This window comes from Amphibalanus amphitrite, unplaced genomic scaffold, assembly GCF_019059575.1.
Source record: "Amphibalanus amphitrite isolate SeventyFive unplaced genomic scaffold, NRLGWU_Aamphi_draft 000304F_arrow, whole genome shotgun sequence".
In the NCBI taxonomy this organism is placed as follows: Eukaryota; Metazoa; Arthropoda; class Thecostraca; order Balanomorpha; family Balanidae; genus Amphibalanus; species Amphibalanus amphitrite.
In genome coordinates, this window is record NW_024881799.1 from 101233 (window position 1) to 126594 (window position 25362).

Here is a 25362-nt window from a genome sequence, read left to right on the forward strand (position 1 = left end):
TATTTTCCATATTTTACATGTTTGTCTCGAGGAAAGGACTACAACTGTCAAATAATAACGCAATAACTTAGGCCCAAGGTATCAGTGGACATATCAAACGAAGATAAGAAACAAGCGATAACGGATTTCGATTAATAGGAGCATATCTTGCCATAATTTCGGCTTTGTAACCAATACTAAGCATTTCAAAACCCTTAATAAGCAGAGCAGATATTTTTTTACCAAAAAAAAATGTTAGTTTTCTAATTTTACGCGGCAAATATCATGCAATAATGATGTCAATTATACATTCCCTATCAATTATACCTCTGGGCTAATGCGATAAACTGTAGTTTAGAGGTCATTGCCCTGGGCAGTAAACTCGGGCAGTAAACTTTTGTTTCCTGCCCGGCCTATCAAATAACATGGCATTCTGACACCGACAGTTTCTTGGTCATAGTTTTACTGCCCGGCTCGTGCTGTGCTTAAGACATACCCCGGCATGTAGGAAACATTTACTACGCCTAGTCTCGATAAACAACAACCTCGATAAACAATAAACAACTCAGTTGATGATTCCAATTATAATCTCACCACTTTGAAGCATCGACGCTTCAACCACACTGAACAAAAATATAAATCCTTCGTATTACATAAATAAGCAACAACAAAGTTCAATAAACGGACCAATTAGCTTGCGTCTTCCCTACCGATAACCTCCTCCTCCTGCTCCGGATCCGCAGCGGTGCCGCACAGTGCGGCAGTCTCCCGCGCTGGTGACCCCTCCCCGGCCTCCCCCTGCTGCTGTCGGTGCTGCTGGGAGGCCTCCCCAGCCTCCCCAGAGGGCACGGAGGTGCTCGCCGTCTTGCGGGACGAAGAGAAGCCCGGCAGATGGACGGTGGACGGGCAGCAGCGGCCGCATAGCGGGGAGGAGGCGAAGTGCCTGCGGATAGTATTGCGCGTGTTTTGGCGGAGCGTGAACAAGATGAAGATGAAGAAGCCTTGCAGAGCGTTGAAGACGTCCGTTATAATCCTGTAGAAAGGAAAGGAAACCGATCAACCAGCCGATCAACATTAAATGATACTGTAGGATGACGACGATGACGGTGGCCACGTCCTTGACTCATGGATGCAGCTTGTCTGCATCGGATGACACTTTGGCACTTCATGTTTTTTCATGTTTTTTTTTTTTTACAAAGACGGTTTAAATTTAATCGGCAGGATGAAAGTGATTTATTGCGCCTAAAAGAAGTGCGAAAATGGATCAGAATCTATCGATGCAGAGGTGGATCTCGCGAGCCGTAAGGAACAGGTTCAAATTTGGATACCTGTTAGCTGGCGCTGGGCCATTCATTACCAATGCCATGAGCCATCCCATTACGGCAGGAAGTGGCCTGGTGATGTTGACAGAAACGTCGCCCATAAATTGCGGCAAGACACGCGCCAGAAACTTACGACAGTAAACCGCACAAAGGCATCAGCACTGACGACGTTATTAGACTTAGAAAGGTCACAGGGGTCGAATGCATTCTCAAACACCCTTCGGTGACATTCGACGGATTAAAATGTACTAATGTAGGTATGCACCGTTGTGCGATGTATGGGCATTAAAATAACTTGAGAACAACTCCACAGTTCATGTAGCACGTATCGAACCCTGACCGATGTGTGCGTCAATATTTGTAAGAGAAAAGAGAATGCGGTTTTATTGCCATGTAAAATGGGAGGGAAAAGTCTATCGGACTAATTACCCAGTCCATGACTGTGTTATGTTGCGTGGTGACAAAGATCAGATGGTACTCTGTAAATGAGACTATGAAGTCAAGTAATTGGGTACAACTGGTCTCTGCACTGTCAATAAGACGGCAGATTGGGCCAACAGCAGTGTGGCTCGCAGGCGCAGCTGGCGCGCCCTGACGCGATAAGTTCGTCACGGGTTTTCCACTGACAGCGATAATTAGCAGCTTAATGAATGGGCAGTGGGCACAATTAGGACCCGCAGAACAGGCAGACACTCACCAGACCTCCTTAGGTCCCAGGTGTACGGACAGCGCCTCGGCTATCCACGCCACGCCCATCACAATAAACAGGTTCACGTAGATTTTGAACCTGCAACAGAAAATGGTGTCAGGTGACAGACTAAATAAGGGTGGTTGCAGGCATGTTTTCATTTCATTCGCATCAGTCTAGTAATGATAGGGGCCGGTTAAGCAAGCAAATAGGTACACGCATCAGTATAGACTATAGGTACTCCGTAGTTTGCGAGAATAGGCATGTTCCGCGGGTAATGCCAGACAATTGAGGAAACAAAAAGCTTCCATAAAAATGCGGAACTCGGCAGCACCTTCAATGAAACCCTATGAAACCGAGAAGTACGTACTTCTCAATGCCCTTCTTCTGCCTGCCGGCCATGCGAGTATCCTTCTCGGTCTGAAGAAGGTTCTTGGCGGTGAGCACGAAGAAGACGAGGTTAGCCGTCATCAGCACCAGAATGGGGACGTGGAAGTAGACCAGCATCTCCAGGCTCCCTGAAATGTCGCAAACGATGACTCATCTTCCGCTGGTTGCAATATGTCAGACACGTCATAAATGAATGAGCATTGAGCAACAAAGCAATGTGAGGAATCAGCGCGCGGTACAGCCGGATAGCGGAAGGAAACCAGAGCAACGTCTTCTTTACCGGGACTGGCAACAAAAACGGCTGGTGGATATCGAAATATAGGACAGGAGCAATGGGGTCAGTAGGTGAATATGTGCGTTTCAGTCGGCAAAAACAGCTTTATCAAAGCGCACGAAATACGAATGTGCTGCTCCGGTTACCAGTGACTTATGATTGTGACCTCTTGCAAAGACGGTCGTCACTGACCCATCTTGGTGGACACGGGGAGGGGGGAGTTATAAACCCCTGTAAATAATGCTTTAAATTCGGACGCCACGGGGAGGGGATTGTGCCCGCGACCGAGGGATTAACCTGAATCCGCCGGTGGCTTCTCAAAGACTGTGCACATGGACGTTTCCCCGTCCGTGTGGCCCTGTCCTGACCGCTCCTTTCGGCCAGAGTCGGTCGGTCGGCTGCCTGAGCTGTGACGACCTGAAGCCTCTTACCCTTGACTCGATCACCCAACGAGCGCCAACAGAAACAGCCAGTGATAGCCCTTCGGCGCCGCCGCATCACCGAACATAAATGACGTCATTCATGCTACTACACGCGTAAACTGATATCACGTCGTCTGATCTACGGCGGTACCTACCAGGCCTACCAGAGTAGAGCTACCTTCACTGTCGGGTAAACGTTCACTAGCCACGAGCGTGGACGTGGAGCTGTTCCAAAGGAAACATGCCCATATGTGTGTTACATGCATGAATGCGTGTGAACCTATATATGATAGGTGCATACTGCATAGGGAATATGTCAAACGGATCAGCTTGAAAAAATACGCCTCAAATACGTTTCCAGCTTCCCTTTCACATTCAGCCGTTAAACGAACTGCAAGCTGAGCTATATGGATCCCGAGTGACAACCAAGAGTCTGGGCTGTGGGACGCTTCGGCGAAATGAACCGTTATGGTCTCGCTTTGGGCCATGCTTTGTAACCTACTGACAAATGATATCAAAGCCGCTCAGACAAGCGTGCAGACCTCAAACGTACCGTGGTGACGCCGTTTGGAGGAGGTTGGTGTAATATCGGTATCGATGCTTATACGACTATGTTTACCTACATGGTTGTGATATGTGCACTGTGCAAAGTGCACACTGCTCAAATGCTCAGGTCGTGCATTGTGTGTGCATCGTACGTGCACTTTTTAAGAGTTCAGTTCATTGGTGGATTGGCACGGTGACCCTAAAGGAAAAATACGAGATATTTCATATAAGAGTTGTAGTTGTAATTGCTCTTTTGAGATTTAGACAAGTTGAATGTTTTTCGCTCGTTAGCAAACTGGCTGGCTTTGAGCTTGTCACCCTTTTTGTCGCTATATCATTTGAGCTCTAGCATACCTTTCATTACACCGGATTACGCAAGGATACTGCCCGGCCAAAAGCCACGTGAGCTTCAGCTTGTTATTCGGGTAGAGTTGCATGCAAACAGCCAGTCACGTCACGTAACTGATGTGACGTGATGGCAGACGGCGGCGAGCTAGCCCAGCGGGCCGGCGTCACGTAACAGTCGTCACGGCCTCGTGTGCTTGTCACGTCTCTCGCGTTACGGGCGCACCTCAACACATATTATCTGGACCTTGAGTCTATCCTGTCTCCTCACCATTATTTGTGTCCTTTAAAAATATGACTTATCTGCTGTCTGCTATAATTAGTACAAACGGATCAACTACCTAGGAGATGTCTACATTGTTTCGCAATAGATATTTGCAATTTGTATTGAAACGTATACGTATCAAGGCGCTCCAGTGTTTATCGAGTTAGAATGGACGCTGTCTGCAACAGGCCCGCGACCTGTGTCGCATCAATCGCTGTCCAATGGTCTCTATCGTATAAACACATTCTATTCCAGTGTAGCATCTGGATGGAATTGTATCAACGAGCCCCGAAGCAGTTTCAAGAGCTGTTGTTTGATAAGCAAGCGAAATCGTCCACATACAACCATTTGATAAGTGAATTTGTAACAGCACGCAATGCGCTATCATTGCTCCCATCTTGGGCCACAGTTCCACTTAAAGTAGACAAACATTATCACCTGTCAGAGATATCTTTTCATCAACGAAACGGACTAGTTGTGTGAAATTCCGACACCCACTTCGTGTGCAAAGCTCCTTATTCCTTACGCTGTCCTAACTAAATGCGATTGTCTGCCTCCCGCGGCGCAAATTATCCATGCGTGCGGCACGCACGAAGTATAGCAGGCAACAGTGTCTCGCCGATTTTATACCAACATCTTACTGATCTCCTCATTACTCAGACAGCGTGCATTAACACACGCGATGCGCGGCAATTCAAGTAATGGAACATCCGTTAGAAGACGGCACCCTGCGACGCAGTTATTAGGGCCCAAAGGCTGAGGCCAACTGAGGCCAAGACAGCCAGCCAGAATTATACAACACCGATGGGGGGATGATCCTTCAATTGCCGTAATGAACATAGCCCATAGGTCTACCCCAGCTCCGGCACTGTACAAAAGTTCTTAAAAGTTCAAACGATCACCACTAAGTGTTGCAGCAATCACTAAATATCGGGATAACATAAAAATGACTATAAATTGGTTTCCAGTGAATAAAAGGGCAGCCCGCGCTACATTTTATGACTTCCATAAATATGATATTGGTGAAGAGAGTATTGCCCCGAATAAAAAGCAGTAAGACGCACCTTTACCCACACGCATGGATGTATATTGTATAGGTACCTATGAGTACGCACTGCCAGAGAAATATCGTGCTCCCGTAGAATGAATGAAGAGATGATTTTGTTTGAATAGCCTGACCGAGTTTTTATCGTCAGTGTGCTGGGTACAGCGGTTGGTACTCTCCTCCCACTCTCCCAGCGCCTAGCCAATTCCCCTCGTCGTCTCATTGCGGACAAAACGTTCGTCACAACTCGTCCGGGTTCTCGTTTGTCACAGACCAGACGGCAGTTACGCAGGAAACCCCACCACTTACGGTTCTGTCCGCTGAGTGATGGTGTTTTTCCAAGACCGCGCCAGGCTATGAAGTTGACTCCGCACGCCACTTTACGGAGATGGACTGTACGTCGACCTCGATAAACTTTGCTGTACTGAACGTCCCGAATAGGCAACACACATAGAAGCAGGGCGTTGTAAGAGGGTCTAGGCGCTAGCTCATAGTCCAGTTTTCCCAGGAATGAGACATGCGATTCCAGCGAACAAGTAGTCCTGGAAAGCCCACAGCAATGGCTAGCGCTATACCGTTTATCGCGCGCACGAGCACGCATTTGTTCCTGCCTATATAAGTTCATAAGACGTCGGAACTCCCAAGATTGATAACACAATGTGGTTACCCATACATTCGGCTCGATTTCCTGCTCACCGTAAAATGACCAAGGCTTGAAATATCCCATGCAGTTAATTTCTGTTGCAAAAACATCGCTCTTTTTCCCTAACCGATTTACCGAGTAGTTAGGTTTTGGTGCTAACACGAGTGTGCAACGTGCATTTCTGTTCGGATCAAACGGTCGGGGCACCGTCTGCACCATTGGCAATCCCCTTTTGGTCATTCAGTCTTCATTACGCCTGGCAATGTCATCCCGCGTGAAAACCCACCTGGAAATCAGCAGCTCTAAACCTACCTGGAAACCAGCAGCTCTGCTCTCCTAGCCGCGGCCTGATGAAGTTTTCGGGCGGCACCAGCCAGTCGGGCGCGAACTGCATGGTGAGCACCACGGCTGTGAGCACCAGCGGGCAGCACCAGCAGTACAGCGAGTACTTGACGAAGCGGCCCGTCTGACTTCTGTTCGGAGCTGCCGAGCGGATCCGGCTGGCGACAGAAGACAGTCATGTGAGCGCAAAACGTGCGACAAAGAACATAACAATTGCGTGAATGAATAATTGCAGTGGGATAACGGTTAATTAAATGAAGTTACGGAGTCAAACGCTTCGAGACAATATGAACCGAGCATAGCTTGGGGAGTGTTCGACCCGTTCGACCGGGACGGGAATCATCTACTATTCACAGCTTGATAAACAAAGCGATCCAGCACCGTCTCGTTAAAAATCTACATCCGCCGACTTGGCGTAATCCGTCATGCTGACAGAATAACGGCGCAATCTTATTCTGCGGGGAAATAACCGGACATTTAATGGCGCTCTGCCATTACCGGTGGTCGTATGGAGCCTGTCTTATGTACAGGATGTGGTCTTACAGGAGTGGCTTGCGGTCAGCAACGGTGTCTTGACAGTGACGGCTCGATTGCGCACAACACACAATCCCAGCGCAAAGTGCCGCCTGGACAAAGACAACACAGGTGTAGAGGAAAACTCACCTGAACGTCAGCCAGATGTCGAAACTCATGGCGTTCAGCCAGAAACACGCCGCCAAAAATGAAAAGTACATCACCAGCGCTGAAACCAGCGCTTCCGGTTAGTTTGCTAGTCGATGCATCGAAGTGTTTCAGATACCTACGACACATTAGTGTCCAATACCTAACGGCTGCATCTGTGCATAAGCCGCTTTTGCAATGGTACGAAATACGAATGACGTGTAGAATTATTGCCTCGACCCGATACTCGTAATTTCATATGACTGATAACGGGGAGTGAAATATCACTGAAAACGTAACCACAATGATCAGAGGTCGCATATGATTTTACCATTGACGCTCATACCACCTTCATCGCCGAATGTGGTAGACATAACCCCGTATTCAGGTCATGTGATAGGTATACGATAACCAATGTCATGATACCGGTATCGGCGTATATACAGGTCGGTTTGAAGAAAACAACCCCGGTCAATAATCGATAGCTGGGCCACCCGTTTTGTCTAGTTACTTTGAAAATAGCTCTGTGACATTCCTTCTATGCCTAGCATTCGCATTTGAGTGTGATCTAATCGGACAGCATACATAATCGCCTGGTAAATAGAGTAGGTATGCAATAAGCATATGTGATCTTTGAAGCTTGCCGAATGAATTAGTCGCACGCTGAGCACTGATGTCATTAGTCATAACGTAAACGGGATGCGGTTTGCAGATGCGGTCGGCATCTCAACTCCTCTGGGAGTGGAGCTGAGAGGAACGACTGGAATGTGCAACTGGAGACTCAGGAACTGCAGGAAAGAGGCACAGCGGCAGCAGAGAGGAGTGCAGCATTACTGCAGAGGGACAGTGACAGTCTCGAGGGCTTAGCATACCTAATGCGGATGCTGATTGAGCTGAGCCATATTTGGGTTTGTGGTGAATTGGCCCGGCCAGCCAAGACCAAAGTTATTCTGTTTCAGGAGACCACAGAGTACGTACAGCCCTCGCTGACTGCGAGGTACATAAATACTTTTTTTCGTCAAGGCCGTGAATGACTGACCAGTGTCCTGTACAGTGTACAGTGTGACCTCAAGTGACCTTGTGATCCCTCCATGTAATCTCGACCGACCTGTGACCTGAACAGTGTGACCTCGGCTGACCTGTAACCTTTACAGTGTGACCCTGATCACCTTGTCATCTGTACAGTGTGACCTCGACCGACCTGTGACCTGTATAGTATGACCTGGACTGACCTGTGACCTGGCAGGCGGCCATGCTCGAGTAGACGACCTCCAGTTGTGCAGCCAGGTTACAGCCGTAGGCGGCCAGCAGCGCGGCCACGTGCGAGAGCAGGCACCGGCCGTGCAGGTTGCGCAGCTCTGGCACGGCGCAGTAGACGACCAGCGTGGCCAGCAGGAACAGAGCCGAGACCAGCAGCAGCGCGCGGTACAGGTGCGTGGCCGCCGAGACGCGCGCGCCGGCCGCCGAGCCCGACGACTCGCCGAAACAGACGATCGCCGCGTGATAGTCGATTAGGACGCCCGGCTTCTGCGGGTGCTCGTACTCCACCTATGGGGGGGGGGGGGGGGAGGCGGAAGAGATGGCTCGTCACTTCGAGGTGCCGGTCTTTGCTAAATTTTAGCCGAGCTAAAACTAAACAGCAATGGAATAGTTGATCAATCAGTTCGCAAATAAAGCGAACGAACAACACGGTTCTAATTTTAAATGGGCAGGACATCCAATGAATGAATGAATGAATGAATGAATGAATGAATGAATGAATGAATGAATGAACGAACGAACGATCGAATGGACGCACGAATGAATGGATGAATGAATGATCGAAAAATAAGTACATGAAAGAAGAAATGAAAATGACTGAACAAGCTCAGGATCAGATGAAGCCGATGCATCCGTAATAAATATAGTCATCTGCTGGCCTCTTAAGCCAGCTCACCTGATCAACACAGAAGTCCTCCAGCGGGATGGTGGCCTCCTGGCGCGGCACCCACAGACGGCCGTCCTCCTTCAGGAAGAACTGGTCGTCGTCCGTGTAGGCCGGCTCCAGGGCGAACACCTTGCGGAAGGAGCCGTCGTCAGCCCGACACGGCGGGTTGCCGGCCACGGTCAGGTAGTCGGTGACGTTGCCGGCCTGCTGCCAGAAGCCGGGTCGCCACGGCCGCTCGCCCGTCTGCGGCACACACAGCTGGTCGTGCCAGCGCACCTTGAGGCCGCGCGGACAGCACTTGCGCAGGCAGCGGCGCCGCGCGCAGGCCGGCCACAGCGTGTGCTCGTCCAGCAGAGAGCTGCGCTCCTGCAGCGAGAGGGTGCAGACGCGCGCCGCCCGGCCGGCCCGCAGCGGCGCCGGCGGTCCGGCCTCCTCCGGCGGCCGCTCCGGCCGCGAGAGCAGCCGGTCGGCGCAGAACGACAGCGGCGCCAGCAGCGCGTCGGCGCGCCGCATGTACAGGTGGCCCGTGGTGAGCAGCTCGAACCGATCCCCGGCCGTCGAGTCCAGCCAGAAGTGCTGGCCGGCGCAGCTGACGTTACCGGAGACCAGCGCCGAGCGCGCGCTGGGCGCCACGCGCTGGCCCGAGCGGCCGTTGAGCAGCAGTGGCCGCCAGCGCTGGTCGGCCGGCACCGGCTGGCAGGTGGGCGGCTGGCCGTCGGTCTGTCGGACCAGCACCTCCTCGGGCGGACAGCACTTGGTGATGGTGGCCGCCTCGCCCCAGCGCAGGGTCGGCAGGCTCGACGGCAAGTCCGATAGCACTTCGTCTTCTTCCTCTTCGACCACCACTTCTCCGTCTTCTAGCTGTTGCTGTAAATCTTCGTCTTCTATCCTCACTGTCTGTGTTTGTCCTTCCTCGTCTTCTCCCTCCTCTACCTGTTGCAGCTCTTGATCCCGGCTAACATCAGTCACGACCTCAGTGGTGTAAGCATCAATCTCCTCGTCGTGACCCTGGGTTTCCGTTAGCCTCTGCTGTCGGCCATCCGTCTCAGCTTGGTGAGGATCCTGCTGAGAGTTATCCGTTGCGGAGTCGGTAGGCCCGATGCGTGGTTGGACAGTTGGCGACGGCGATACTGATGTCCGAGCCTCATTTTCCACCTGCGTCTGCGAGTCGAGCTGCTCCTGCTGCTGCCGTTGAAGCTGTTGTCCGTCATCATGCTCCCTCTGTTGACGCGGCAGCTGCTGCTCCCGCTGCCGCCGTTGCTGTTGCTCCTGTTCCTGCTGCTCTTCCCGTTGATGTTGCAGCTGCTGCTGCTGAGACTGCTGTAACGGGTGAGACTGCTCCTCCTGGAGGTCCTCAGACTGCGACTCCGACTCCCGTCGTTGTCGTATCCGATGCACTTGATCCTCCTGTCCCTGACTATTTACCACAATAATTACCACCGTAAACACTAAACAAACATGCATGAAGCCAACACACCGTTTGAAACCCATCACGGTACGTTGAGATACCCGGTAATCCACAGTTGCCTGCCTGTGTCAGAAAACCACCAACGCTCTTTCACACTTTGCACTGTTGTCTGCAGAACCATCGACCTTTAAATGTACCTACTCGGCCTCGTGTTTCTCATAGAGGACGGCTACCACGCATGGTAGTGCAACGTTCGAGAGCACCTCTTCAACTGAGGTGAGTCAACGCTGATAACCAGTAATAGCTGTAATCGGAGTACCCAGTACCCAATACCTAATCGGAGTTATTACATTACCATTTGACGGGTCAATAGCACCCAGTTTGCATTCACGTGGCTGTCAACGGATAAGAACGAGACGCCGATTACGATTAGTCATGGCTCTCCATCCACCATCCCTTGGCTTCACAGCATATGCGAGCTTCGCACTAAAACGTAATCCACTCTACCTTCCCTCCAATGTTGTTAGTTGGAATCGCTTTCTCATAAGCTTCGAGAAAATCGGGAAGCTCCGATATTTTGACACTACGCTTGCAACAGTGTTAAACGTTATCCACAAGTCTGAGATACTTGTCAGTCGGCACTCTCCGCCGTCTTGTGAATGTGGTCCTTCCACTCTCTCCACCCCAGTTCCACAACCTGCCTGGACCACCGTCACCACGCGTCTGTCTGCAACACCGAACTTAGCGGCTGCCGAGCCGTCCCCCCCCCCCCACGCCCCCACGGCGGGTCGGTGGCTCGCAGACTCGCACCGTGACCGAAGCGCCGCCTAACGGCCAAATCGTGAACCTGCGCTGAATCGGATAGCCATGTGGTAAGTGAGACCGGATTGTAGTAACCGGGACACCATATGTTCACTGTCGAGTAGACTGATCGTGGGATTTACATGGTGAATCATAATATACCGGTTGAGTCCATTGCGCCATACGACATTGTTTTTTTTTCAGCTAGGCTCTACACGATTACGAATGTCAACGGCTTCACCGTCACAGCAAAGCAGTCTTAATTAGCATAGGTCGAACAAAATCGCTCAAATTTGACTTGATAATTTTTATCTCAGTCCGACTTCCAGAACCCTAAGCAGCATAATTCATTAACGTTGGTTTCACGCCAGCTCGTAGGAGGCATTCTAAAAATGGACGCAGTTTGACCATGTTTGCCATGCCAAGCATGTCCGGAGCACCCAATAACGGCTGCTCAACGTGCGCATTCAAAGTAGGTATACAGCTTTTCCAGTGCTTTTCGTAGCACTGTTGAGTGTTGATCCATGACGAATTGGTCCCAGGGAAATTGGCAATCTCACACGCCCACGGCAAACGAAACGCTCGGAAGCAAACCACTGCAGCCAGTATCAGGCGACAAACGAAGTCTTTGCGCGGTTGCTATGGCATGGCAATGCGATTGAGGACGCGGCATCTACCGCATCGCGTTTGCTGTGTGGTTGGTAAGAATGCAAAAAATGTGATCGAACCGGTGACCTATTTCACCCTCTGCTATAACCGGGTGTAGGGCGAAATGTAGTATGTCAGAAAAGTAAAAATGCAAAATTGACAAATACATTTGTGCCTGTGTTTTATTGTATCCGTCACTTGTAACACCACTGATCAAACCGCATGTAGCGGCGTAACTCTGGAGACGTACCTCTTAGTGAATAAGGCCCGGCGGTGGTGATAGCCGTTTCTTGTACGTCAAGTCTACTTAATACGGCGGAGACATCACACAGGTCCTCCCTCCGACACTAGTGGAAATTAATGTCTGGTTTCATTATAGAAACAGCACCGCGAGAGACCGTCACAGATACCCAACGCCCGGTACCTCGCCATACCCCGCCCCCCCCCCACTCCCTAGCCGGATAGGTTACAGCTTCCTCCTCTTGCGTCCCTTCTTGTAGCCCTCGTCTGCCGTCTTGGAGGTCAGCTTCTTGTGCCGTTTGATCTGTCGCCGGTTCATCCAGACCGGGTAGTTGCCGTGCTCGTTCTTCAGTGTAACCGGGTGGAAGGAGGAGGTCTTCTCCTTGGTAACTTCCATCGCCTCTTCGCCTTCGGCCAGCTCCTCTGGCTTCTTCTTGGTCCGCTTCGACTTCACTGTGGGAGGGAGCGAGACGATTAGTAGTGATGGATATAAGTGCGATGTGATATGGGGTTTGAAAAACGATTACCTGCCTCAATGAAAAGTGAGATTAACCCTCGCCTGGCCAAGGCGAGGGTTAACCCCCCGCAGCGATTAGTTCAAAATGCCAAATTTACAGGGTAGGTGGACCGATAGAAAATCTCGCCCCTGTGCCAATTTGGAGATTTTAGGTCAGTATTTAAGGGGGTTTTGACTTTTGGAGGGTATGAAGGTGAATATTTCGCTAATACACGTCAAAAGCTTTGGGCTTATAACCTTTCTTCTAGGAAAGATAGAGCAAAAATAAAAGCACCAGTGAACTCAGCCGGAGTACTCAGCACGTTAAAAACATCGAATGATGTAGTACTTTATACAAGTTAAAAATTTCGCTAAAACACGCCAAAAGCGTGTTTAATATAAACGGGGTTATAATAATGGGGTTTGCTCGTACTGGGATGGGTGAAAAAATGTGAATTCCCCCATAGTGTGTGCCAAGCTATAAGCAAAAACATAGTTTGACCGCGTTCTTACAGCAAATGTCGCGAACTAAGTCGCGTATTGATATATAAACTGAGGAAGTACAACATAAAAATGTTGAAATGGAGCGGGAGCGGAAATGGCTTAAACTTTTCTTCTAGGAAAGATAGAGCAAAAATAACAGCACCAGTGAAATCAGAACGTCAATAGCATCGAATGATGTAGGTACTTTATACGAGTTAAAGTAAACTTCTAAAGGTCATTTAAAGGGTAAAAGTAGGTTCATAATCTCACCAAATGCATCCTATCGCATAGTATTCGACTTGGCTGCTCAAAAGGAATACCCTAACGCCAATGTTTCAGCTCCAGCTTCACTGTGTGCCAAGTTATAAGCAAAAACATAGTTTGACCGCGTTCTTACAGCAAATGTCGCGAACTAAGTCGCGTATTGATATATAAACTGAGGAAGTACAACATAAAAAGGTTGAAATGGAGCGTCTATTTCTCACATTTTCACAATTGGGGCTACTCGAAAAAAAAAATCCCATAAGTCATCATGACCTTCAGATAACCTCGTGCCAACCTAATTCGAAAAACCGGGATACATGCTATGGCTCTCGGTGAGTTTACTAAATCCTGCAAGTCTGAATAAAATCGGTGCAAAACTCTAGGCTTCATAAAAAACAGTACAATTTCAATGTTATTAGACAATGCACCGGTTATTGTGAGCTAGCGAGTCTCAGGCTGAGATTCAAAATTCACAGGGCATGTGTGAAATAGATCCCCATAGTGTGTCTGAAATTCGGTGGCGCTACGTACCACCGTGTTTACGCTATTTGCGAGAACTGCCCTCCCCCCGCTGCCCGACTCACTTTCCTCCGCGTCCACCATGACTGCCTCCGAGGCGCCGTCCACGTTCTCCCCGGCCGCGCGCAGCATGTCCTTCAGCTTCTTCAGCTCCTTCACCTTGAACTTCTCACGGCGCTCCCGCTTCAGCTTCTGCTTCCGCTTGCTGCGCATACTCTTCCCCATGGTGGCCGGCTAGGTGGGGGTGGCGAGACCCGAGACTGAAACGGTCGGTGGCAGTGATGAGGATGGATACCATATGAAGCAAACAGATCAACTGTAGATGCAATAGATGGGCCATGGCGGCATGGAACGCAATGAAAGGAAGTTAGCCACTCAAAATGAATGACCTTTTCCTCGAATATAGAAAGTTTAAATGTCGAAAATGATGTAGGTATTTAGGTGAATTTTCGCCCACAGGGCATCATCAGACAAGCAATTGGCACAAATTTGTGCCAATTGGCAAATTCGAAAAGGTCATTCATTTTGAGTTATTATAACAATATGTTCCTCGCAAGAGCACTCAACACCAAAGTTAGCCACTCCTGTAACTCAGTGGGAGTGTCCATTTCCGCCAGAGCTGATTAATAGCTAGAGCCAGGGCTAGCTGCCGCTCACTGTTTGCTCTCAGCAGGAGCAGCGATATGATTTGTGGTCAGTGGCCAAGCAGTGGTTAGAGTACCAACCAAATACAATATGGCAGAGAATGTGATTTGTCTTAGCTCTGCTTGTCTCACATTCTTAGTTATGGGCCTATGGCCCTCATATCCTTTCAGATAGTGGTTCTACCTGTTTTATAATCTGCATTGTGTATACCTACTGAGCAGCATGCTTTAATAAAACATTATCTACCCAATGTTTTATGCATATTGATTCTGTATCTTAGCCAGGGCTGCAAAGTCAGAGTCTGAGTCAGGTAGAGTCAACAGTTCTGACTGGAGTCAGTCAATTTGGGAAACTGGAGCTGGAGTCAGTCACCTAAAATCCATCAACTCTGCAGAACTGGCAGGGCTGTGGAGTCAAAGTTGGAGTCAGTAAGTCAACACTTGTCTGGAGTCAGAGTGGGAGAGTCACGAGTTGATAAAAATCCATTGGCTCTACACTCTACAGCCTTGGTCTCAGCAATGTGCCATTTGATGTGAGACTATAACACCCACAGCATGAATGGTCCTGACAATAAATTCAACTCAATCACTTATTACTCAATTCCTGAAAATACCACAGAGCTTGTTGGTTACAGTAAAATTTTGTATTTCTTAAATATATCCCCATGGCGATTTTTAGCCTACACAGTATGGCTGGTTAGGATTCATCACCCTAACTTATGCAGACCCTTTACAGTTGTCATGCTAAGTGGTAATCAGTCGGGGAAACTGTGGTCAAATCTTCCATTTTTAGAAAGCCTTCCATTTTTGGAAGGATTTTCTATATATGGGTACGCACCTTCCAAAAATGGGTACGCTGACGACGTCATCGTACCCAAATATAGAAAATGTTGCGCATATGTTGGAACTTACCGATTTCCGCCGAACATGAGGCAAATGCGACTATCGCCCCTGGTCGCTTTCTATTCGCCATAGTGAAGTGTCCATAATCTAGCGTGGATGCCTAAATCCTAGCGTGGATGTATTTTAGGTAATTTTTCAAAGTAATGAGTCGTGGAAAATTGACAAAAATTTACCGACAAACGATGGTTTTATAAGACTTTATCAAACATTTTGTAAGCAAAAAGCATCAGAAACGAAAAGTAAATATCCTTAAAAGTACTTTAGTGACGGGCCATGCTTGTTCGATACCGCCGACTTTATTTACAGTGCGGAATTGTCTGGACAGAGTGCGGCGGTTTCGGGAGTGTAGTGGCGAGTAAAACTTGTATTTGTTGCCGTTTTCTGCATTTATTAGCATATTGTGTGGTTGATTTCAATTTTTTAAGGCTTTTGCCAAACATTTGGGTGGAGGTCTCGTCATTTTTCAATGTTTTTTCCGGAATATGGGACGAATTAAATAGGCGTTGCTGCGCCGTTTTTCGTGTTACTTTCTATCGAAGGAGCATGAATCTTCAATTTATATGAGGAATAGTAAGTTTAATTTAAACCATTTTTTGTCAGGGCTATAGCTGTGTTCCTCCTGGTTGGTTATTGACCAGCTGTTTTCTCTTCTGAATTTCTATGTGTCCTCTAGAAGTAGAAAAAGAGAGCAGTGCGCCAGGACACCATGCTATTATATCACTATGTACATTGACATAGCATGCCTGTATTACCAACACTAGCACTGCTGCTTCTCCTTATATCAATGATCATAAATGGCAAAATCAACTATTAATGTTACACATTTAAAAAGGCCGTAACTTAAATTAAAGAATGTGAATCACAGTTGGGAACACTGAGATTAGACCTTCCAATTTTGGAAGCCTTCCATTTTTGGAAAATGCATACCCATTTATGGAAGGTCCTTCCAAAAATGGAAGGCTTCCAAAAATAGAAGATTTGACCACAGTTTCCCCCACTGTAATGAATCACCATTGCAATGCGGCAGCACACATCAACACTGTGAGTGCAGTAGCATGACATTAGAACAACAGGCTGGAAAACGAGATAATGTATGAGGCAAAAACGTGGCGAGATTTATGTGGATACCTATCTACAATGTGTAGCGCTTAAATACAACATCCAGTCCCAGACCTGAGGGACGATGGTGAAAACAGGGCGCCTGGGGCGATTTGATCAAGGCTCGTGAAATTCATCCGCACAACCACGTGACATTTAGCATTTTGAAGGCCCACAGAGGGGGAGAAGTTCTAAATGTTACGCGACTCATTATGCCCTCCGGCGCCCTTCAGTTTTCACCGGCGTCCGACCTGAGGGCTGAGCCACCAAAGAGCCACCAACCCAATTCAAATTGCCTTCAGATGATATATGACCTGAAAACACATAGCAGTCCCCCTGATACTTCTTAACAAAAGAAGTATTTATCAGGAGGAACAGGAAAGATAGAAAATGCTGTTGTTGTTGGGTTAAGGCGCGTTAGCGTAGCCGCGAGGCTCAAGCGTCCAAAGGAAAGAAAGAAAAGAAGTATAACAAAACAAAAATATACGCTTGAATAAATGAAATAATTCCCTTACCCCTTCATAACTCCTTAAAATCGAGCAAAACTCACCTACCTTCACCTCGCGCGTGTTGTAGACAGCGTGTGCGCGGAATCTGACGCATCAGAGACAAAATATTTTCGATATTTTCTTCCCTTATTCTACTGTCGTAATATGAAGTCTGAAACTAAGCCAAAACTCTAAACTACTGCAATGGGATACTTACAGCCTAAGAACGCTAAAAATGCTGAAATAGTTGGCAGTATCAAATTCATTCTTGAGATCATAATTTTCTGTTCAAGGTTTAATGCATTTAGCAATCGTATTTTTAAGCACCCTGGTTCACTCACTCCTGGCAGCTTCGCCTTTTATAACGGTACCTGGATTGACGAGCTGCTAGGCCCATCGTTTCGGTAAAATCTCGCTTTGTACAGTTTATCAAACGCAGCATTATGTAATACCATACAACATAAACATAGTCATAATAGCTCAGGCCTGCAATGACCAGACGCCAGATGCCTTTCCATGAAATGCTGGTGGTAAGTCGTTCAATCAGCTTCTTAGCGTTAGCACATTTTCCAAGGCGATGCGGTGCGATTTTTCACATAGGAATTATACCAGTGGATAAATTACCATATGCGTACCTTTCAGTAGTACACAGCTATTGCTCGACAAATCAACTTTACGTAACACAAACTCAGACAGACAGGAGTTACATCTTGTCGTGTATTCTGCTCAGATGACAGGTCGACCAAAGCTTGCGCAAAACGAACTGAGAACATGACACATGGAAGATAGCCTCTTTAGTGACAAGGGCGAAAACTACCGCGCGATTCGAATGATCCACACCGTTTACAGATGAAAAGCAAGTGCCAGTTCAGATCAGCTACGGTGCCTTTGGACCTAAAAATTGTCAGCGCTTCAATAATGTTGCGAAAAAACTGGCGCTTGAAATGACGATTAACTGTAAAGACAAGAAGTGATGACAGATCTAGAATACGTATGCAAACGCACACTCGATCCAAATTGACTCAGGAAAACAGCGAAAATACCATGTAATTAGAGCAAAACAGAAAGGTCCTATGCATGATCATCCAAATCACCTATTAGTGAATGTACTGAGACACTTATGATTGGTGCGAGCTATGTACATTTTATGGCCCGGGGGATACAACACGGGGAACAGAGCGGCGAAAACTGACAATTGATGCCGAACGATACAAACTAGGACGATAGAACACGAACACAAATCCCAACATGATCCCGAATTCCCCGAATGAAATATACCTAACCCCGTCATAGTTACGGCCCAGAATCAGATGATAAAACGTACAACGGGAGACTCAATACTCAGAGCACGCCCCAAACACCGTTCCGTCTCCAAATCCTGTCACTTGAAGTGAGTTTTCAGTCAGGTTCAGTCAGCGCATACGGAAGATGACCGGCTGACGTGAATGATGAAATGAACAGCTGACCATGTGAATTACTCCGACTTGTGTTATGCCGTTGTGTTTTATCTAGACACGCGGTTCACCTCATTGCAGTCAGATGTGTAAAGTGATGCTCGCCTACGTTCTAATGATGAACAATGAGCATGAACTACCTCCCGCTCCCCGATTCTGAATTTCCAGCGGGTTTTCAAAGTTCATTAAATAAAGACTAAGACCGTTGCAAAGTCAGACCGCGTGTCAACTCAGAATTGGTACCCCTACATTATCCACCCGGGAGGTCAGGATGAAATTGATGCACATGTGATCGTTCCGTCAAACCACGCCAGTCATCCATTGTCCACTCTCCCAGTCTCTCAAAAACTCTCCCACTTAGACTCTTCTACCAGTGTTAATACACCGAAACCGGTCTGACTGTAATGAATTCCATTCAGTGCCTGATCTTACGATTTCAACTCTTCTCCTCTCCAACACTCCTGCTTCACATTCATAGGTAGTCCCAGGGTTTCGCTGGACTTTTACAACGTCGCCGCTCCACGACGCCCGTGGTGTTTATGACGTCTGTCTACTGGTGCCCTCACTGCTCAATGATGACGTCACTGTCTACTGGTGACCTCACTGCTCATTGATGACGTCACTGTCTACTGATGACCTCACTGGTCCGTAGCGCGGAGGTCCGGGGCGGTATCGCTCACTGCTGCTGCTCCCCGACATTACCCAGCTCCTTGGCCCGTTTGGTGGCCTCATCCACCGCAGACATGACGGCGAATCTGCGGGGAAAAGTGGAGTGACAATGGTCAGATAAGAGAACGGGTAAAACGAGACGACAATGGCTGGGTAGGCGGGAGAATAGGGCAGAAAAAGCGACACTTCGACAGACAACTGGTACTGGTCACATGAGGGGAGGGGTGGCATTTGGCAACAGCGAAACGGACAGCGCGAGCCAACACTGATCAGAGGAGAGGGGAGGGGAGGACAGAACTGAAAGGCAGACTAGCGAGCTGGCACTACACAGGGAGAAAGAACATATCAAGAGAGGGGACATCAATAAAGAGGAGAGCGGAACTACATCACAGAACCGGTACTGATCCGGAAAGAGGAGGGGACAAAAGGAACACAGGGCGAAGAAACTAGGGACAGAGTGAATCGGCGTTGGTCAGCAGACAGACGAGAGGGGACAGAAGACCTACACGAGTCAAGTGTGTCAGTGTCAGTCTGTGTCAGTGTGTCAGTATTAGTGTGTCAGTATCGGCGTGTCAAGTGTGTCAGTGTCACTCACTCCATTCCACCCCGCTGCAGTGCTATCAGTCCAGAGATGGCGTCAGTGTCGGTGTGTCAGTGTGTCAGTGGTCGGAGTCAGGTATCAGTGTCAGACAGTCAGTGTCAGTGTCACTCACTCCATTCCGCCCCGCTGCAGCGCCATCAGTTCAGAGATGGTGTCAGTGTGTCAGTGTCAGTGTCAGTGTGACGGGTCAAGTGTGTGTCAGTGTCACTCACTCCATTCCACCCCGCTGCAGCGCCATCAGTCCAGAGATGGTGTTGCCTCCCGGTGCAGCGGCATCCCTCCTCACCACGGCCGGGGTCAGACCCTGGGTTAAGATCATGGCAGCTGTGCCCTGCGTCTGTGAAAACAGAACACAAGTCAGGTCAGGTCAGGTCACCTCACCAAGGCGTGGGGGTCAGACCCTGAGTCAGGATCATCGCAGCTGTAACCTGGGTCTGGGGAGAGATAAGAGCACAGTTCAGGTCTGGTCACTTGGCCGGGCTAGGTAAAAAATGCGTGCAGTACTAACCACAGTACATGGAGGCAGGAGTGCATAAGAAGATAGTGAAATGAATCGAAGTGGTCGGCGGGGGAAGTCTAAAAAAAAAAACGATACACCAGGTTACCCAGTTCGCAAAAAAAGATCGGAAAACAAGCAAGTGAATGTCGTAATAACAACCAACAATATAATCACAATTATTAGAACGTGAAACAAATATCAAAAGTCGCAACCAGGCAGCCGTCACTCAAATCTACACCGCGCCCTAATCACCCCCCCCCCCCCCGGGTCCTCTCCCGTCTGCTCCTCCCGGCTCCCCTCACTTACCACCTGTGCGGCCATTTGGACGGCGTCCTCCCAGCGAACGCCGTGGTTGGCGGCGCCCGTGGCCAGCGCGTCAATAAACGCCGCCACGTAGGCCGGCCCGCTGCCGAAGGCCGCGCTGTGCACGTTCATCATGTGCTCCTCCACCTTCTGACACAGGCCCAGCGCCGAGAACACTGTCTCCATCGTCAGCAGCCACGTGTGAGGCAGGTCGTGCGGCGCACTGTACACTGGAACAATGTCAGAGAGGGTACAGTGTTAGGCAGGTCGTGCGACGCGCTGTAAAGTGTACAGTCTGTCTTAAAAGTACCGCGCAAAGTAACGGTGGATCCACCAAGCCTGACCGAGGAAGGACTGCTAAATTTGAGTCACCGAAGCAATGGACATCCTCGTCCATTCTCCAGGTCAATTGGTTCGGTGACTTTCAAATTATAGCAGGCCCTTCTTCGGTCAGGCTTGACGGATCCACCGTTACTTTGCGCGGTACTTGACTGTACACTGGAACGATGTCATAGAGGGTACAGTGTTAGACCTAATGAAGTTCATGTGTTGGGGCGCACTGCACACTGAATTCTGCCAGTCCAACCACCATAAGTACCCCAGCCCCACTCCCCGACCATACCGTCCTAAACCTCCCATCCAGACCTCCAGCCTCACTATCTTGCCCACCGACCTCCCAACTCCCCCCACCACCTCCCCCAGTACTCCAACCCCTCCACCCGCTGCGTTGTTCACTCACCACAGATGCCCTCTCCGATGGCCACCGTCTTCGAAGGCACACAGCGGATCACGTAGATCGGCTCGTCTGGCATCACTTCAGACAGCATCTGGAAACGGGTCGGGGAAAGTGTGAGAGATGGAGGGGAGAGAGAGACAGAGAGAAGCAAAGGTGAGAGAGAGGGACAGAAAGAAGCGAAAAAGATATCGATATGGAAAGAGAAGGAAATCAGAGACAACAAACACAGAGGAGGAAGAAAGACAAAAACAGATTTACAAATACATACACAACATCCATGTCAGTATATGTGTTATTCTCTCTCCGTCCCTGCGTCAGACTCCCTTCGTACCTGTCAGTCTCAGTCTCACTCTCTATCCGTACCTGCGTCAGTCTCTCCTGGGACACGCCGCTGACTGTGGAGATGAAGCACCTCTCCACGCCGTCGTTGGGCGGCTCCAGGGCGGCCACCAGCGACTCCAGCTCCGCGGGCGCCACCGCCAGAAACACCACGTCGCACTGACGAATCAGCGCGTCTGGAACACGGACAGTGATGTCACTAACACGTTACACTGGCCAATCAGCGCGTCTGAAACACGAGTAGTGACATCACTCATCACTGTCAATCATGCCGATACATAGAGCTGCGCGTCTGTTATATTACGGACAGTAAAGTCAGTCGTGATAATGTCAGAAGCAAACTATGTTGTCAGCGATATATCATAGCGGCCAGTGCAAATATCAGTGACAGCCCGATGAACGATGTTCTTTCAGTAGCACTCTCGGCAATTCACTCTGACTACAGCCAGTGAGTCTGTAACTCACTGTTATCATGCATGGTCTTGCACTTCCAGCGTTTCCAGATGCCTTGGTTCCTGTCGCTCGGAGAGCTGACCTGAATGCAGCTGGACGAGGTCAGACCTGTGGAAAAGGTCACTTCAGGTCATACATCTGTGCAGAAAATGGCATACAGATCAGAAAACAGACATCACATCATGGAGTGTCAATACCAACATGTCGTAGTGTGTGGGATTTGAATCGGAGCCGGCTTGATTGACACGGCCACAAGCGGGCCAAATCCTCACAAACAGCTCTACCAAAAATCTGTGAAAGAAAGGAACACTGAAATCGCACATTTATGGTACCTAGCTGGCTGTTTATTCCTGATTTATTTAGACCAGAAGATTATATTAGCGTATCAGCGGTGCCACCCATCGCAGCACTGACCTTTGTTCATCATGCCTGAGGCGATGGCCTGCGATATTTTGCCGGCGCCGATGAATCCGACTTTCTGGTTGCCGAGGCCGATCGAGTAGGTGACACGGTCAGAGTCCTGATGGAGAGGTCACACGTCAGAGCCCAGAGGTCAGGGTCCTCGCTAATAGGCCACAGGTCATGTCGACTCTTGTGGGGCAGAGTCGCACCACTTGCTAGAATGCTTTCACTGATCAATAAATGATAAATAAAATCAGCTTAGTGCCATTTTTTGCTCGAAGTAATACACATCTTGCGATACTTGCTCGATAGCAACAATAGCTAACTTGATTACAGATGATGGTAACGAGAACACAAGATGACAAGGAAAGACGATGTGGGCAACAAATAACGATCAACATGTAATGAATGATAAGCACTCGATAGCAATCATTCCTAAATAAAAGTATACGATGTCGTAACTTCGCCGAATGACAATATTGATTTTTCAATCTTAAAACGATTACACGATGGCAAAAATAAGTACTCTCGACGATCACTCTAGAACGTAACTCTAATGAAAGGATGACAATTATTGCAAAACCTCGATAACAAAATGACACCGTCAGCTACCTGAAAAAATAATAGAACGTTTGTCTCCACTCCTCCGCCTCGTCCCGCCGGCACTCACGCCGTAGCTGACGTCCAGCTGCTGGCTGTTCGCGTCCGTCTTTCCCCAAGTACCGGCCTTGCTGGCGGCGCCCAGCCGGCCGCCGTGCTGCACCGGCGGGTCCACCGGCGCGCGGCCCTCGCGACGCGTGTGCTTGCGGCAGCGCGCGTGGTCCAGCAGCACCTTGAGCTGGGTGATGAGCGGGCAGCCACACTGGCGGCACCAGGCCCGGTAGTGGTTCCCCGGCAGCATCATCAGCCAGCCTGCCGAGACGGGCAGACGTCAGACAAAAGGAATAGCTCATTAAAATGCACAAGTTGCAAGCGAGACTGCTGACCCCCAAGAGCCTGCAGGGTTCTGTTCCACAGGCTGATGACACCCATTTCTCGGGCATCAGCGACGCAAAACAGAAAAATTGTAACTTGACCAGAAGAAAAGAAAGAGAAAGCATCACCAGGAAATGAGAGAAAAAGGTGATTCTGGACTCAGCTGCCGTCCAAAGGCAAAACCCATTATGTTACATTGACCTGTGACCTAACATAATGGTTTTTGCCACTGGACGGCAGTCAGGTAGTGTGAAGGTAAGACTAAATGTTTGCTGATTGCAAAAGGACTGTTGGTAATCTCCTTAATTCTTCCTTCTCTTGTTTGTCATCAACAGCATATTCAAGAGATACCTAATAGTTAAGCCATCCTTAACAGGGCTTATTATAAATATCCTAGATTCTTTTCTTTTTTATGGTGTCATAAGCTGAATAGAACGGGGAATGCAAATGCACATTCTCCACCAGTCAGTGCCCTGGAGGCCAGGGGTGAAACACCTTTCCTCCATCAACCCATCATCTCCTGTCCCCGTCCCAAACACTCACTGGCCAGCATGGGGTGCTCTTCCCACTGCCTGCGGTACTTCTGCGGCTTCTTGGAGTAGCCGCGCGTCGAGTCCAGATCCTGCGAGGTGTCGTGCTGCGAGGAACGCTCCTCTTCCTCCATCTGTTCAGCCTCTGCCTGGTTGATGACATAGTACTCTTCCGAGTTGTCCAGCTTCACCACCTTAGATGGAGGCTCGCTGGCGGAGACAGGGTCAAATGCAATCAGACAGTCACTGGCATAGTTTGCAGAAATGTGGAGTAGATGATAAATTCCATTAGCCTCCAGTCTGGAGGGACATTTACTATAAAGAAAGGGAAGACCTTCAGCTTCTAAAAATAGGCCCGAGGTGCTACAATTATTTGAACAAAAGTAGCAAAATGTATGATCTTAGCATCAGCCATCAGTGACACTGTTGATGCCATAGTACCTAAAGGAGAGTAAAAAGGGAGCCATAACTTACCCAGATGCGATTATCTGCACGTGAGAATCTTGTTTTGCTTCAACGCGGATAGGCACAGCGTGAGCCACTTCCTCGTCTCCCTCGTCCTGCACCATAACCTGAACGACATTGGCCTCGACTTCATCAACATCGGGAACACCTTTGGCACCTTTCCCCTCTTCTTCTCCATCCTCTTCACGCTCCTTCTCCTTCGCCCTCCGTGTTTGAATGATGCTGGCTGACATCTCGCTTGAATAGAGGGAAAATTAGCGCTGAAGAATCTGAGCGTAAAGAGGGCTAAAAACCTTCAAAATGGAGGAGTGTTGGAAAGGGAAAAGCCAAGGTATGATTTTTCCGGATTATGTTGTACATTTGTTTTAGTGGCGTCATTGGTATAAAGTTTCTTTATTGAAATCTGTTTATCAAGTATATAAACATCATAACGTAATTTAAATAGCGATATGGGAATATTAAATTGATAAAACCAAATAATTTAAAATAAAAGTCATTTGATTTTTATCTGACGTCATTTTATGTTTCAAATCATCACGAAACAAAACAGACATCTCCCACCTTGTCCGGCACAGTTATTGGTCGCCTTCTCCGATGGCGTAGAGGAATTACCCAATGAAAGGCATGCAAACGTATGACGTCATACATCAGATGGCGCGGAAAGCTCTGGCCCTTTGGTAGATGCCGCTAGAACATCAAAGCATTTTACTATAGAGGTCGCTAGGAGTGGTGTTTCACCTGTGATAGCAGCGCGCTGCTATCCTGTTTCGCAAGATGACGGCTCATTTTTTGTTACAGTGGAATCCGCTAAATAAATCCACGGATAATAAATCCAGCCGCTTATTGTGGCCACTTGAGCTGTTGACGGATTTTCCCAAAGTTACCTATAGTTGAGGATTATCAAATGACCAGGGGCGCGGGAACTACTTTCCGACTGGGGGGGCACACCATAATAGAGATTAACCTAGGGTACCCCCAAATCTAGGTTTCTCACCGGTTTTAGGCCACTTATTTTTCACCCCTCGGATTTTTCAACAAAAAAAGAAAACATTTGCAAAAAAAGTGTGGTATTCCGTCTCAAAGCTGTGGGGGCACC

At 48.7% G+C, this 25362-nt stretch overlaps 3 protein-coding genes across 10 annotated transcripts; all 3 read right to left on the reverse strand.

Moving 5' to 3' along the window:
* Positions 1 to 493: 493 nt before the first annotated feature.
* Positions 494 to 10981, reverse strand: LOC122387966 (probable G-protein coupled receptor Mth-like 1). The gene is made up of 7 exons (XM_043378676.1): positions 8858 to 10981; positions 8154 to 8469; positions 6925 to 7003; positions 6232 to 6419; positions 2360 to 2507; positions 1999 to 2088; positions 494 to 1012 (listed from the first exon to the last, which is right to left on the reverse strand). The coding sequence occupies exons 1-7, from the start codon at positions 10337 to 10339 to the stop codon at positions 670 to 672; spliced, it is 2646 nt and encodes an 881-aa protein (XP_043234611.1). The 5' UTR covers positions 10340 to 10981; the 3' UTR covers positions 494 to 669.
* Positions 10982 to 11869: 888 nt separating this feature from the next.
* LOC122387984 (protein LLP homolog) lies at positions 11870 to 17003 on the reverse strand. Of its 8 annotated transcripts, none has more exons than XM_043378705.1 (3): positions 16907 to 17003; positions 13773 to 13967; positions 11870 to 12398 (listed from the first exon to the last, which is right to left on the reverse strand). In XM_043378705.1, the coding sequence occupies exons 2-3, from the start codon at positions 13930 to 13932 to the stop codon at positions 12172 to 12174; spliced, it is 387 nt and encodes a 128-aa protein (XP_043234640.1). In that variant the 5' UTR covers positions 13933 to 13967; positions 16907 to 17003; the 3' UTR covers positions 11870 to 12171. The 8 variants fall into 8 exon arrangements, with proteins under 8 accessions (XP_043234640.1, XP_043234639.1, XP_043234646.1 ...); XM_043378704.1 differs by having other exon boundaries at positions 16903 to 16988; XM_043378711.1 differs by lacking the exon at positions 16907 to 17003 and adding an exon at positions 16868 to 16905.
* Positions 17004 to 17543: 540 nt separating this feature from the next.
* Positions 17544 to 24735, reverse strand: LOC122387963 (pyrroline-5-carboxylate reductase 3-like). Its single transcript, XM_043378672.1, has 10 exons — positions 24276 to 24735; positions 23815 to 24011; positions 22967 to 23208; positions 22309 to 22414; positions 21907 to 22002; positions 21466 to 21617; positions 21106 to 21193; positions 20370 to 20596; positions 19777 to 19901; positions 17544 to 19049 (listed from the first exon to the last, which is right to left on the reverse strand). Exons 1-10 carry the CDS (start codon positions 24497 to 24499, stop codon positions 18971 to 18973), a joined length of 1536 nt encoding a protein of 511 aa, XP_043234607.1. The 5' UTR covers positions 24500 to 24735; the 3' UTR covers positions 17544 to 18970.
* Between the last annotated feature and the right edge of the window lie 627 nt (positions 24736 to 25362).